This window comes from Ursus arctos, unplaced genomic scaffold (assembly GCF_023065955.2).
Source record: "Ursus arctos isolate Adak ecotype North America unplaced genomic scaffold, UrsArc2.0 scaffold_10, whole genome shotgun sequence".
In the NCBI taxonomy this organism is placed as follows: domain Eukaryota; kingdom Metazoa; phylum Chordata; class Mammalia; order Carnivora; family Ursidae; genus Ursus; species Ursus arctos.
The window spans coordinates 3,533,978-3,547,159 of record NW_026622764.1 but is presented as its reverse complement, the minus strand read 5'-3'; the positions used below and the strand labels follow the sequence as shown (position 1 = coordinate 3,547,159).

General features: G+C 42.4%; 1 protein-coding gene across 1 annotated transcript in view; it reads left to right on the top strand.

Annotated features, from left to right (window-relative positions):
- MYO16 (myosin XVI) overlaps window positions 1-13,182 on the top strand; it is a 466,166-nt gene that overhangs the window by 318,932 nt on the left and 134,052 nt on the right. Inside the window, exons 24-25 of the mRNA XM_026493590.4 lie at window positions 6,529-6,604; window positions 10,934-11,109. Of these exons, the coding sequence (XP_026349375.3) occupies window positions 6,529-6,604; window positions 10,934-11,109 (252 nt within the window). The remainder of the gene's footprint in view (window positions 1-6,528; window positions 6,605-10,933; window positions 11,110-13,182) is intronic.

Sequence of the window (13,182 nt, the reverse complement as noted above, 5' to 3'; positions counted from 1 at the left end):
AAGAGGAAAAAAAAAAGTCAAGTCTGAGGTCTAGTTATGTAAAGACAGAGGGGAAAAAGGAAAAAAGTAGTTGAAAGCATAGACTGGCCTCTATCTTTTGCTACTTTCATGTTTTTCTCCTTTCATCCCTTAATAATAAGCCAGCAAGGACAGGCAAGGCAGGGCAGCGAGAGAGCTGACCCGAGTGACTGAGAAAATCCTCTGCCTCCCACCTGCTTCCTGCTGCTCCCACAGCACCTGTCCATCAGTCCTTCCTCCTCCGGGGCACGGCTGAGAGGACGGACCTTGCTCTGTTCTCCTGACAGCACAGACTCACAAAGCCAGCGTGATTTCTAGGGTACATTGACTCTCTCCTTGGTTGTTTCCCTTCCATAGAAATTTCTCCATCCGTTCCACTAGGCTTTGAGGCTCACCTCCCTTTGGATGCCCGGGAACCAGGGGCGTTGGTCCCACTGAGTTTTGCGGCTTCTGTGGTTTCTTTTCTATGCGGTCATGGCCCCCTCTGCCTCCTAGAGGCCGCTGTCGTGGGTGAGGTCCCGAGGATGCCAAGGCGGAGATGGCAGCGAGCTTCAGGTGCTTACCCCTCCCGGGAGACTCGCTCGGTCTGGCAGCGGTCCCTTCGCCGAGTGACACGGGATTCTGACCGATGAGGTTACAGCTACAGGATGGGCGGTCCTCGTGGCAGCCTCAGCACAGGACCCAGAGGACATCGCGAGTCCTTCTCAGGTCGATGCTGTAAAAAGTTCTGGAGCAGGTCAGAGAAGAAGGTAGAGGCGAGCATTAGAAGCAGGTTTAGGCTGTTGACTAGAAAACCAGGTCCCGCGTGGAGCCGAGCGCTCACCACCTTCTTCACGATGTTCAAAATCCCCTTGAGAGGCAGGCAGACAGACAGACAGAGGTGGAGAGACACAGAGAGGCTGACGTGACCTTCCGTGTTCTGAAGACGAGAAGGCACAGTATCTTGATGTGTTTACCGCCAGGCGCCGGGACTCGTTGAAGCTGGAGCCTGGAAGGTGTGCGCCCTGCCCGCTGCTGCTTCCCCCCGGAAGCTTCGGGGCCCGGAGCGCTGGGCCTGCCGAGCAGACTCGGCCTTGGCCCCCGGAGGAGCTGGGAGGTTTGCTGAAATGGGAAAGGCCGGATGGATGCCAACGGGGTGACTGGGCCGCAGAGTGGCCGGAAGTGAGGAGGAAGGTAGAGTGGAAACGTGCCCCACGTGGAAGAATCGTGTGGACATCGTTCTGAAGGTGAAGATTCATCGGGGATCCGACGAGAGTGCTCATTGACTTAGTGCTTTTCCATTCCATCTTTTTCTCAAAATTTACCTTCACGTTCTTGCATTCTTTTCTGGATAAAAGAGTAAATGTATGTTATTTTAGTCTAGATTATATATTTTTTTTAGCTGTGGCCACCTCGTTTTCTATCATTTTTTTAAATGCAAAAACAAACACAACCTTTTAGTTACACTTATTAAAATACAGCTTTCCTCTTAGGGTGTGCAGTTTTGAAATGGATGGGCCTCCTTCAGATTTTTGTGCTAAGTTTCTGAATTTGTATCATACCCCCACCTCCCCACTGCAGAGGGTGTCAGAGGAGGCCTAGTGGGGGGCTGGGGCTTTAGCCACCCCCAGAGGTAACCCGGCCACAGCTGTCCTCCCCCCACATCCCCTTAGTGGTGGCCATGCAGGAAGCAGTGAAGACACATGCCAGCCCCTTCCATCCGCTCACTGCGCAGCCAGGGAGATATGACGGGGGACGCGGGAGACCAGAGCACCTCTCTGCCCAGCAGTGATGAGTGTGCTCTCTTCTACCTCAGAGGTGGTTGAGTGGGGAGCCTGGCTTCTCCCACGTGGCAACCACAAGGCTGTGCCTCCCTTCCCCTCGGAGTGGCACCAGAGGAAGCCAGCTGAAACAGAAGTTGGAGCTGGAGACGTTGACACCCTGCTCTGGGCACGTGACAGGACATGTGTAAGGATCTCCACAGGATATGGTGGAACCCACAGCACCGCTAGCCAACAGGACCTGCTCACTTACAGAACACTTAGCCCAATGAAAGCAGAATGTGCATGCTTCTTACGTCCCAGCAGAACATGTATCAAGAAAGACCACATGCTGAGCCGTAAATCAAAACTAAAGAAGTTCAGAGAGATTGGAATCGTAGGGAGTGGGCTTACCGCCACAATGCAACCGAACTAAAAATCAACCGCGGAAAGATAGCAGGCAGATTTCCAAATACTTGGAAACTAAACAATGCCCTTCTGTCTAATCTATGGATCAAAAAGGGAGTCTCAAGGTAATTAAAAAGATATGTTGAACTGAATGCAAACGCAAGCACTACATATTGAATTTGTGAGACACAGTTAAAGCAATGCGGAGAGGAAAGTGTGTATCACTAAATGCATATGTTAGAGAAGGGGAAAGTCTCCGTCGATGATCTAAGGTCCAACCTCAAGAACCTGGAAAAAGGAGAGTAAAATAAAACCAAAGCAAGCAAACAGAAGGCAGTAACAAGAACAGAAATCAACGAAGTTGAAAAAAGTAGAGAAAATCAGTGAAACAAAGGGCTGGGTGTTTGAAGATAACCAAGAAATGACAGACCTGTAGAAAGAATAACAAAGAAGAGAAAAGACACAAACTGAAGTCTATCAGGAATAAAACAGGGAGTTTCGCCACAGACCCTGCAGACACCAAAGAGATGGAAAGGAGTAATATAATCAACGGTCCCAAACAACAACTTAGATGAAATGGACCAACTCCTCAAAAACACAAACTACCTCAATTTACCCAATGAAATACATCACTGAATATCACTGTAACCATCAAGGAAATGAATTTATGATTTAAATCTCTCCAAAAGGAAAGTTCCAGTCCCCAGTGGTTTCGCTGGAGAATTCTACCAAATGTTTAAAGGAAAATTAACATTAAACTTACAAAATCTTATCTAGAAAATAGAAGGGAGAACACTTCTTGATTCATCTTATGAAGCTAGTATTACCCAGTATGAAAACCAGACACAGTAAACACACACACACACACACACACACACAACTGAAGATCAGTGAGCCTCATGAATGATAATGCAAAAAGACTTTTAATATTAGCAACTATAATTTCACAATATGTAAAAAGAATTATCCAGCATGAATAATTTGTTGTTGTTGTTGTTTTCTGGAGATGCAAAGCTGGTAGGATATTTGAAAATCAGTCAGAATTAATCCACCGTGTTAACAGGCTAAGCAAGAAATAAACCACATGATCATATCAATTGATGCAGAAAAAGCATTTGATAATTCAACATTCATTCATGATAAAAACACTCAGAAAAGTAGGGTTAGAGGAGACATCCTCAATTTGACAAAGAGCATCTACAAAAATCCTACAGTTAACGTAATATTTAATGGTGAAAGGCTGTGTTTCGCTCGTAAGATCAGAAAGAAGGCAAGGGTGTCTGTTCTCACCATTGTTATTAAACATAATGCTGGAAGTTCTAGCAAGTGCAATAAGAAATGAAATAAAAGGCAGATATATTGAAAAGGAAGAAACAAATCGGTCCTTTTGGAGATGACGTGATTGTCTATGTGTAAAATCCTAAGGAATCTACTAAAAAAAAAAGGGAAAAGGAAAAAAGTCCTCATGGAACTATTATGTGAGTTCAGCAAGGTCATAGGATACAATATAAATGTAAAATAATCAACTGTATTTCTATATACTAGTAAAGGGCACCAAAATTAAAAATACAATAACATTTACAATTGCTCATAAAAAACGGGTATAAATGGGTATAAATCTAACAAAACATGTGGAGAATCTGTATGCTGAAACCGGCAAAACCGTGACGAGAGCAAGCAGAGAGATGCATAGGAGACACGTCACGTTCGTGGGTTAGAACACAGCCTGGTCAATAGTCTCACTGACGATCAGCATAGTAATACTTCTCCCCAAATTGCTACCCAGGTTTAATGCAATTCCTATCAAAATCATAGCAAAAATTTGTTTAGATATAGAGCTATTGATAGACAACATTGCTCTAAAATTTACATGGAATAGTGAATAAATTAGAATAGTTAAAACAATTTTATAAAAGATTTATTAATTTTTTTGTGGAGGGGTAGGGCAGAGGGAAACAGAGAATCTCAAGCAGGCTCCCCACTGAGCGTGGAGCCAGCCCGGGGCTCGATCTCACGACCCCGAGAGCATGACCTGAGCCAAAACGAAGAGTTGGACACTTAACTTGACTGAGCCACCCAGGTGCCCAAAACAATTTTTATAAAGAAGAGTAATGTGGGAAGAATTCATTTAATTTAATGTCTTCTTATAAAGCATCCGTAATCAAGACAGAGGTGAGGGGATAGTCGTGTAGATCCATGGAACAGAGTAAAGAGCCCAGAACCTACCAGTAGCTTCAGCTGATTTCGGGGATGTGAGTGTGTCCATAACTTGGCGGCACGTGGGGTCCGTGCACTCAGGTAAATGTCCTGCGTCCTCATTGCACTCATGTCAATACTCTGGTTGTGGTCTCTCTGCAGGACGATACCATTGGCAAGAACTGGGTAAAGGGTCCACAGGATCTGTCTGTGTTATTTCTTACAACTGCCAGTGAATCTGCAATGATCTCAAAATCAAAAGCTTAATTCAGAAATATTTTAAGGTGATGGTAGCAGGTTATATATAGACGTAATAAATGGACATGAGTGGATATCATTTACTTAGATTTCCAAATTGCCTTTGACAAGGCCAATATTAAACTTCATTGACTTGAAGAAATTGTCATGGTTAAAAGATCAAATCTGGAATCCGATTGTATTCTATCTTTAAAGTGAAAAAAAAAATTACAACCTCTCACCTATGTGTTTGGTATGTGTTGTGTATTCCTTGACTCCATCCGCTGAAAACTATAAACATTGACTAGCCCACCAGTAATGCGCTGTGTGTACCTTTTAGGATCTGGGGTGCGGGCGTCTCTCATTTTGATTTTCCCCTCAAGTATGCAAGGACTCTTTGAGGAAATACTTCATTCCAGATTTGGGACCAGGAAAAAAATATTCTTTGGAACCTTGTGCTAACAGTCCCTGATGCCAATTTTATGTATCACGTTCTCAGTCATTTGCATTATTATATTGCGATGATACGATAACCATTGTGGGCAGTGTCTCAAGCTTGTGTTGAGCTGTGAACCCAAATCCTGTGGGTACTGTGGTCATCCCTATCTTATGAGTAAGTCGAAGCTCTCAGACTTGGAGCACCCTTCAGACTATTATTTAACACGTGAGAGAGAGCTCTAGTAATTCGCGCATTGTCACAAAAATAATTAAGCTCGCATGCTTCAAGATTTGTTAATTTGATACAAAGTAGAAACTTGTGCTAAACTCCATGTTCCTACAAGCATCACACTGCCCAGCTGAGCATTTGCACGTGGATGTGCGTGCGAGATGCTGTTTCCTAGGTGACTTGAGCAACTGGAGGCTCCCGCTGGCCTTGAGTTTCCATGGGAGACCTTTAGCTTTTTCTCCACGTAGCCCGGTACAGGTGCCCTTCATGAGAACTTTCCAGAGCACGGTCCAAAAAGCACAAGATCCAAAGCATGGTCTTGTGATAATGACTTATCAGGACAATTTTTAATAAAATGGCACAGTGTTGCGCTGTGTTTGGTCATGATACACGAAAACCTTTTTGTTCATTGCACCGAATATTTATGAACTGTGCCCAATGGACAGGTGTTCTGCTAGTTGCTGGAGGGAGACAGAGCTGAACTATATGTAGTCCCTGCACGCAAGGTATGGCAGGAGTTTTACTGTGGGGTTAGGAATGGCCATTACAAGACGAGGCCAGAACAGGGGCAAAGACGGACAAGGAATGTTTTTAGAGAAAATCAGGTAGTCCAATTTGTGTGTGTGTGCGTGTGTGCGTGTGTGTGTGTGTGTGTGTGTGTGTGTGTGTGGTCTGTATCTATGCGTTTAATGCAGAATCATCTTTTCTTCAGATTTTATTTTGAAGTTCTCTCTGCACCCAACATGGGGCTCAAACTCGCAACCGCGAGATCAAGAGTCTCGTGCTCTACCGACTGGGCCAGCCAGCCACCCCATGTGTTCTTCATTTTAAAGATTAACTGTTTAAATGATCCAAAAGGACTCTTTCAATAAAGAGGCCATTGAATTTCTCCAACCGAAAGCACGCCTTCTTCCCCAGGCATGGCGGAGTCGTCCTCCCTGGTTTAGTGAGTGTTCTGGGCAGGAGAGGGTCCTTGAGAATAAAGGGGGCTGCATGAATGTGAGTCACCACCATTTTCTCTTAAACTCACAATCCGGGGGGGGGCTTGGAAAATTCAAGCAGGAGCGGTGTGCCTTGTGTGATGTGCAGAAAGGGAGAACCCGGATGGGAGCTTTGAACTGGCGTGTAACATGAACTCGAAGCCCCGAAACGCCTCTCCGGTGAATAATTGAAAACTTCCTCTGAGTCAGATTATTCTTTAAAGGAAATTATTTTTGTGCCACGTTTAAACATTAGTAACCATGCCATTTTCTTTTATTATAGGTAATGTATGAAATTGTGGGAGCAATTGAAAAAAATAAGGACACCCTCTCACAGAACCTTCTGTTTGTAATGAAAAGTAAGTTTTTTCCCCCTATGGTTAAAATGCCACACATTCCTTCTTTCTCCATCTCCGAACATTGTCCTCTGTAATATGCCACCAGCGACAGGGGAATTGAAATATCTTTTACATTCTAAAGCCCGGAATCATAAAGAATGGATCTTGCCACGCTGTACATTGGCTACAATTTAATTTGGAGTCGAGTAGAAACCATAATTTAACTAAGCTTTTAGCAGATAGAAATAAAAAATACCTTTACCACTCCAGTAGTATGAATATAAAAAAGCTCTTTTGTGAAGACTAATGAAGATTAATACAGCTTCCAAAATTATTTAGGCCACAGCAGGGTGACTTTCATTACTGAAGATGAAGTCTGGAACATACCTAAGGGTGGTGTTTTATTCTTATGTACTTTCGTTATAAAGAATCAATGCCCACGAAGGAGAGGGAGTGTACAAATTTATATGCACACGCACACGTGCATATGAGCATATATCAGTTTATAGGCTGCATCTACTTAGTGAATCTTAGCCCTTTATGCACCTGTATCTGTTTCTGGACAACAGGTAACTATAGATCGCACTTATATAAGGTGCATTTGTACGTGTCAGTATGGGCACTTCTGCCTACTCTAGTTATGATCTCTTGATCGCAATGCTGTAGCCCTTGGTTCTCATTTTCCTAACAACCTTTTCAGTGAATTAAAATGTATCATCTTTTGTGCTTTAAGTTGCTCGACATGAGCTGGATCATTTATTTTTCCTGGGAAAAGAAGCCTAGGATAGCCTTTCATGAGATAGTTGGTTGCCTCGGTCTGGAAATAAGACATCTGTATCACCGCTGGCTTGAGGAACGTATTTACCTTAGATCAAGCAGTGCAGATGCAATGGATTGTTTTTTCACGGGGAATTACTCGGCCTGTCTCTCAGAACTTAGGGTGATTGAGTTCTCTTAACACAGAGACTAGTGGGAGGAGCATGGGATTGGAACAATATCATGTAGAAGAAAGGAACTGAGATAATTGATCATATTGATTATCATTGGAAATATCTTCCTTTTCGTTTTCAATTATTTGAGCTTCCATTTATAATGTACTGCCATCTGAGTCATATCTTTTTTGAAGATCTGATATATAGCATGGTTTTAAAGTTGGTGCAATGTCTTTTTCTTTATTTTTGTGTTTCAGGTGATAGAATAGATATTTAGAAAGAGAATGTGATGGCTAGTGATACTGAGAGTCTCCTTATCTTAACAGAGTCCCTATATTTTAAAGTCGTTCTTTTGTATATACTTGCTATTAAGTTCTAGGAGAACACAAGTAAGTCTTGTTTCATTCTAAATACTTTTGGCATCTGAGCAAGGGGACAAAATTTACAGTGCATTCTTATATGTTTATACAGGAAGTGGCAGGTGTTTTCTATGAAGGACCAGAGAATAAACACTTTAGGCTTTGCAAGCCATAAGGACTCTGTAGCAACTTCTCAGCTCTGCTGTTATAATGAGAGAGCAGGTGTAGACAATACAAATGGACAAGTCTATGTTCCAATAAAACTTTATTTAGAGAAACAAGCAGTGGGCCTGATTTGACCCACAGGCCATAGTTGCTCACCCATTCTGTCATATAAGAAAAAGATGCATGGTTGTGATAGTATTTTATGAATTTGTGAAATGTTTTGATGCTGTAAATAGTTGTTAAAAGCAAGTGTAATTGATAGACAATAATACTTTTTTTTTTTTAATTCTGAGTACCTTGCTAGGTACTTTGTTTATAGTATCTGATTGAATCTTCATATTATCAAAAAGCTCCCAGTTGAAGAAGGTGGTAGGGTCTGTTATGGGATCTGAACAAACATCCCTTTGTCCGTGAGACACCTGGCCAAGTGGAGGCAGGTAGCTTGGAGACACAGCTCATGCAGAAATGCAGTGAGCGCTCTCATCTGAGCCTGGATGTGAAATAAAGTCTACTTGGCTCAGAAAGAGGCAAAAGAGTCAAAATCCAGAGCACTTAATACTCTGGATTTTGACAATTTTAAGATTTACTGTCGATAATGTTAACAGCTCTTGAGTCTATTGTCTCCGAATGCCTCTGCATACCTGCTCGGAAACCATGCACCTAAGTTAGCTTATCCAGGTATACTGGCAGGAAGGCACTCGATGCACTGTTTACAGATCCCCTGCGGGGGATGCTTAACATAAACATAACCGTTTATGTTGAAATGATTTCAAGTTTAAAGTTACAAAATTAGTACCGAGAACTCCTATATGCCCTTTTCCAGATTCATTTCCTCATTTCCCTTCTTTTACTCTATCTTCTCCCTCCCACCCACCTGTCTTCCACTCCCCACCATCCTCCCCTCTGTGTGCACGTGTATATGTGCATGCACGTGTGTACGTGTGTGCATGTATGTGTACGTGTGTGTGTGTGTGTACATGAACGTTTATTTTCTGAACCATTTGAGAACAAGTCACAGGCATCTTTGTGCTGAAACACTTCGGTATATATCCTAAGATAAAGGGCATTAGCTTACAAAACGTCAGCCAACTGCCAGAGTATTGAACATTGAACATTGAGACCCGAGTTCTGTCCCTTTGCCCCTCACTCCAGCAATGTCTTTTGTCATGGTTTCCCCCCAATTCAGCGCCAGTCATTGCATTTAGTTGTCATTGCTCTTCAGTCTTCTTTAATTTGGGACATTTTCTCTGCTTATCTTTTTCTTTCATGACTGACATTTTAAAACCTCAAGGCCAGTTATGTTGAAGGCTGTCCCTCAGTCTGGGTTTATTTGCTGTTTGCTCACGTTGGCGTCCGCGTGCCCCTTCTCAGCGGGAATCCCGCAGGGGAGCTGGAGGGACCTCACCCATCACCTTCAGGGGACGCACTGATTGTTCGAAACACCACTGGTGACATGGCCTTGTTAAGGTGACACCCTTCAGGCTTCCATAATGGAAAGCTGCTCTTTTGCTGTGTCATTGATAAGTAGTCGGCAAGGAAGGTGAGGAGAGTAACTGGTCTCTTCCACATCAGACTTTCACCTGCTGGCTTGCGTACGTGCATGATTCTCGCGTGAATCACCCATTTCTCTGATGGTTCCAAATGGTGATTTTCTATCAATTGTGACATTCAAATGTAAGAACTCCCCTTTCTCATTAATTAACTAATTAAATTATTATCAGGATGGGCTCATAGATTCTTATTTTATCTAATGAATCACGATCTATTACTATCATTATTTTAACGCTAACATTGCTCAAGGTGTTGTCCTCCAGTGAGGACCCCTTCAAACCAGCTCCTACATTCTTTCTAGGTTCTCGTGATCTTGTGCAGCACTTCCTTATATTCCAGCCTTCCAGAATGTTCCGGGATAATCTGCTGTGCCTCCAAATCAGCTGTGTGCCCAAGAAACCTAGCTTTATTTTAGAGAAGAATGGTATTAAGAAACACTGAGGTCTGGGGCGTTGACGAGCTCATTTCTACTGGGTTGTCCTTGCTTTTTACTAAATATGTTAGTCTGAGCGAGCAAAATCATCTGGGTGTGGAAAAGCTAGAAAAACGGCTTTGTTGCTGGACAGTGCTACCGAGCTGATGGGTCCGCATGATCCTAAATGACGTGCACATGACTTCACATTTAAATCCTGTATAATCCTCAGAGTAGGTGTGTCATGGTCATTTTGTGGAAAAGGAAAGTAAAGTGTGAGGATCGTGTGCATACAAATGTAGGTAACGTGAGAAAGGCGTCTTATAGAGCCCTAACCTCCATATACAGTTTTCACTATGCTCTTCTAATTTGTAACCAAAATTTAGTAGAATTTGAATAACCTAACATGTAATATACATCGGCTTTTTACCTTTGTAGCTGAACCGTTTCCCCTAACAACTGGTACAAGCAAATGAGACAGGGTCCCCCGCAGGTGTTTACACACGACCCGGAGACGGGTTAGATCCTGGGACATGTGTTTCTGGGGTGGAAAGTTGCTGGTAGAAACCACAGGTCTTCACGACTTGGCCAAGGGCAGTGAAGGCCCGTAGACCCAAGCAGGTGAGATACAGTTCCCGCGGCTAGGAGAGTAGCAAGTGCTACTCAGAAAGCCAAGGGCCAGTGCTGAGGGCGGAGGACAGGGGACGCAGGATTAGGACTCCTGGCCAAGGACAGGGAAGGTCGGAATTCATCCAGCGGTGGATTAATGGTGGAGAAAATAGAATGGAGGCAAAGGGAAAGATGGACCTCTCACTTAGTCTTGCACTGAGGACGTCTAGTGCTCTACGGCCCTGGAATGAGGAGTGTGTTTAAAGCTTGTGTACATAACGATTTGAACGCCACTCACAATATCCCTTTATTTCTTTCCTAGCTAGTGAAAATGTCGTGATCCATCATTTGTTCCAGTCGAAACTGTCACAGACAGGATCCCTCGTGTCTTCCTATCCTTCTTTTAAGTTCAGAGGCCAGAAGTCCACCCTGCTCAGTAAGAAAACGGCAGCTTCTTCAATTATTGGAGAAAACAGGAATTATCTAGAACTCAGTAAGGTAGGAGTTTCTCTGATTCTTGTTTGGTTGTTCTTATGTCCGCGTCTTAGTACATTTACTTACTTTTTTTTTTGAAGGTGCAATTCTGAAAACTGATGGAAACAAATTGATGTTTTAATTTAAAAAATTAACGAAAAGGACGCTGCCTGAAGTATAACCATGAGAGAGAGGGGACAGTAGAGGAGCGTCCGATAGAGTGAAAATTCGACAGCAGATAGGGCATGAGTAATTTTATTGGTTGTCTCTGCAACGTCCTATTTGTGCCTTGTCTCGGTCACTGTCCTTTTGATGAATGGGAAGTAACTTCAGGGAGAGTAACCTTCCAGGGAATCGACTTAGCTACCTTATTCTGTTGACAGTAATCACTTCAGAGGTTTTAGGTCTCTAAACAATAAATTGCAGTTTCTCTTACAGACATTGTGTATTTTTCTGGGGCTGGAACTATTTTTTATTGGCTAGTTTGTAGATTTTAAGCTTACTTTTGTATCATACTAGTTTTTAATGTGTACTTGGCCTACACAAGTGTGGTTATATGAATAACATAAAGGTTCTATTTGAAGAACAGCTACAAATTCAGTGAGTTGTCTCAAACTGATAGGAAATAGGTATAAAATGTGTTAACTTTAAGGATTCAGTGGCTGATCGTAGCCTGGTTTGCTCTGTCTGCCTCTACCAAAACTATAGAGATGAGAAATATGTTTGGGAAGTTGTCCAGGACAATCAATTTTAGAAATTCAGTTGTTGTAGCTTGTTGGAATGCATTTTAGCTTACCAATTAAAATAAAAGCATAATTAAAATCAGCTCTATTTTGGAAGAGTGGCAAGATGTATATAACATATTAGGAATGAGTGAGAGAGAGGGTGTGTGTGTGTGTGTGTGTGTGTGTGTGTGTGTGTGTTTAGCCAGTGGACCCTACAATTAGGGATCCTTTGATGTAGTCATTCCTGCACTGTCTGATCACAGAAATTCAATCTCACTGCATACAAAATGGCATTTTTTACATAAAAAAAAGACAAAGGCTTACCCTTTGTAAGGAAGATCTCTACTCCTGAGGGAATCACTGAACCTTCTGGCCCTTCCTTTCTCAATCATCCTGGAAATCATGAGCAAGAAATCACCACACACCTCTAAACTGTAATTTTTAACCTTAATTATTAAACATTACCAGGCATAGATGCCATTAGTCTTTTCCCTAAAGGACTGCAAAAGGAAGATAATTCACAGTAGCTCCTCCACCCAGAAAGGGAAATTGAATGTTCAATTTCAAGGGATGGAGATTTATTTATTATGATTATTCCTTAAGTGTTTCATTCCTCACTTCCGTTCAAACTGCCCGCATCCCTGCACGTCCACCTGTGACCTTCTACCCACCCTTTAACTGAGATTCACACTTGGCTCTGCTTTTTAGAAAACCGGTTGATCTTGGACCAATCGCTTCGTTTTACATTCCCTTGTCAGTTACAATTGATCATTTCAGCTTGACAGTTCATGTTAATGGAAGGAAACGAGCGGCTGCCATGATAGCAGCAGTACCGTATCGACAAGAACGTTTCATCAGATTTTTTCTTCTATCGAGACCTCTTTATTGTAACATAAATGATTTTGGATCAATAGATATGTTGGTCTAAGTCTGTGTGATTTTGCAATAGTACATTAGTGGCTGGGGTTCCTTTTAACCCCTGGTGGGATTTAATTAATTACCTTCTGCCCTTTCTTTCTTTCCCCATTGACTTCATTTCCACTGACTTCTTTTATCTCCATTATCACTAAATCTTTGCTACGTATGAATTTTTTTTTCTTTTAAGAGCTGTATATAATGACTTATCGAAGAAAACACAGACTGTTGCCATTTTTCAGACAGGTAATTTACTAACTCCTTTTAGTAGTTAAAAAAAAAAAAAGAAGAGGAAGGGAATGAAAAAAAATGAGGAGAAATTGATTGTGGTTGAACTTAAGGGAATAAACCATTGATTGTTAGAGCATCAAATCTTTGTAACATAGAGGAGTATCCGTTTGCCTGGCAGTAAGCTACCACTTCCTGACAAACACGCACAATATGGTGACCCAGACAG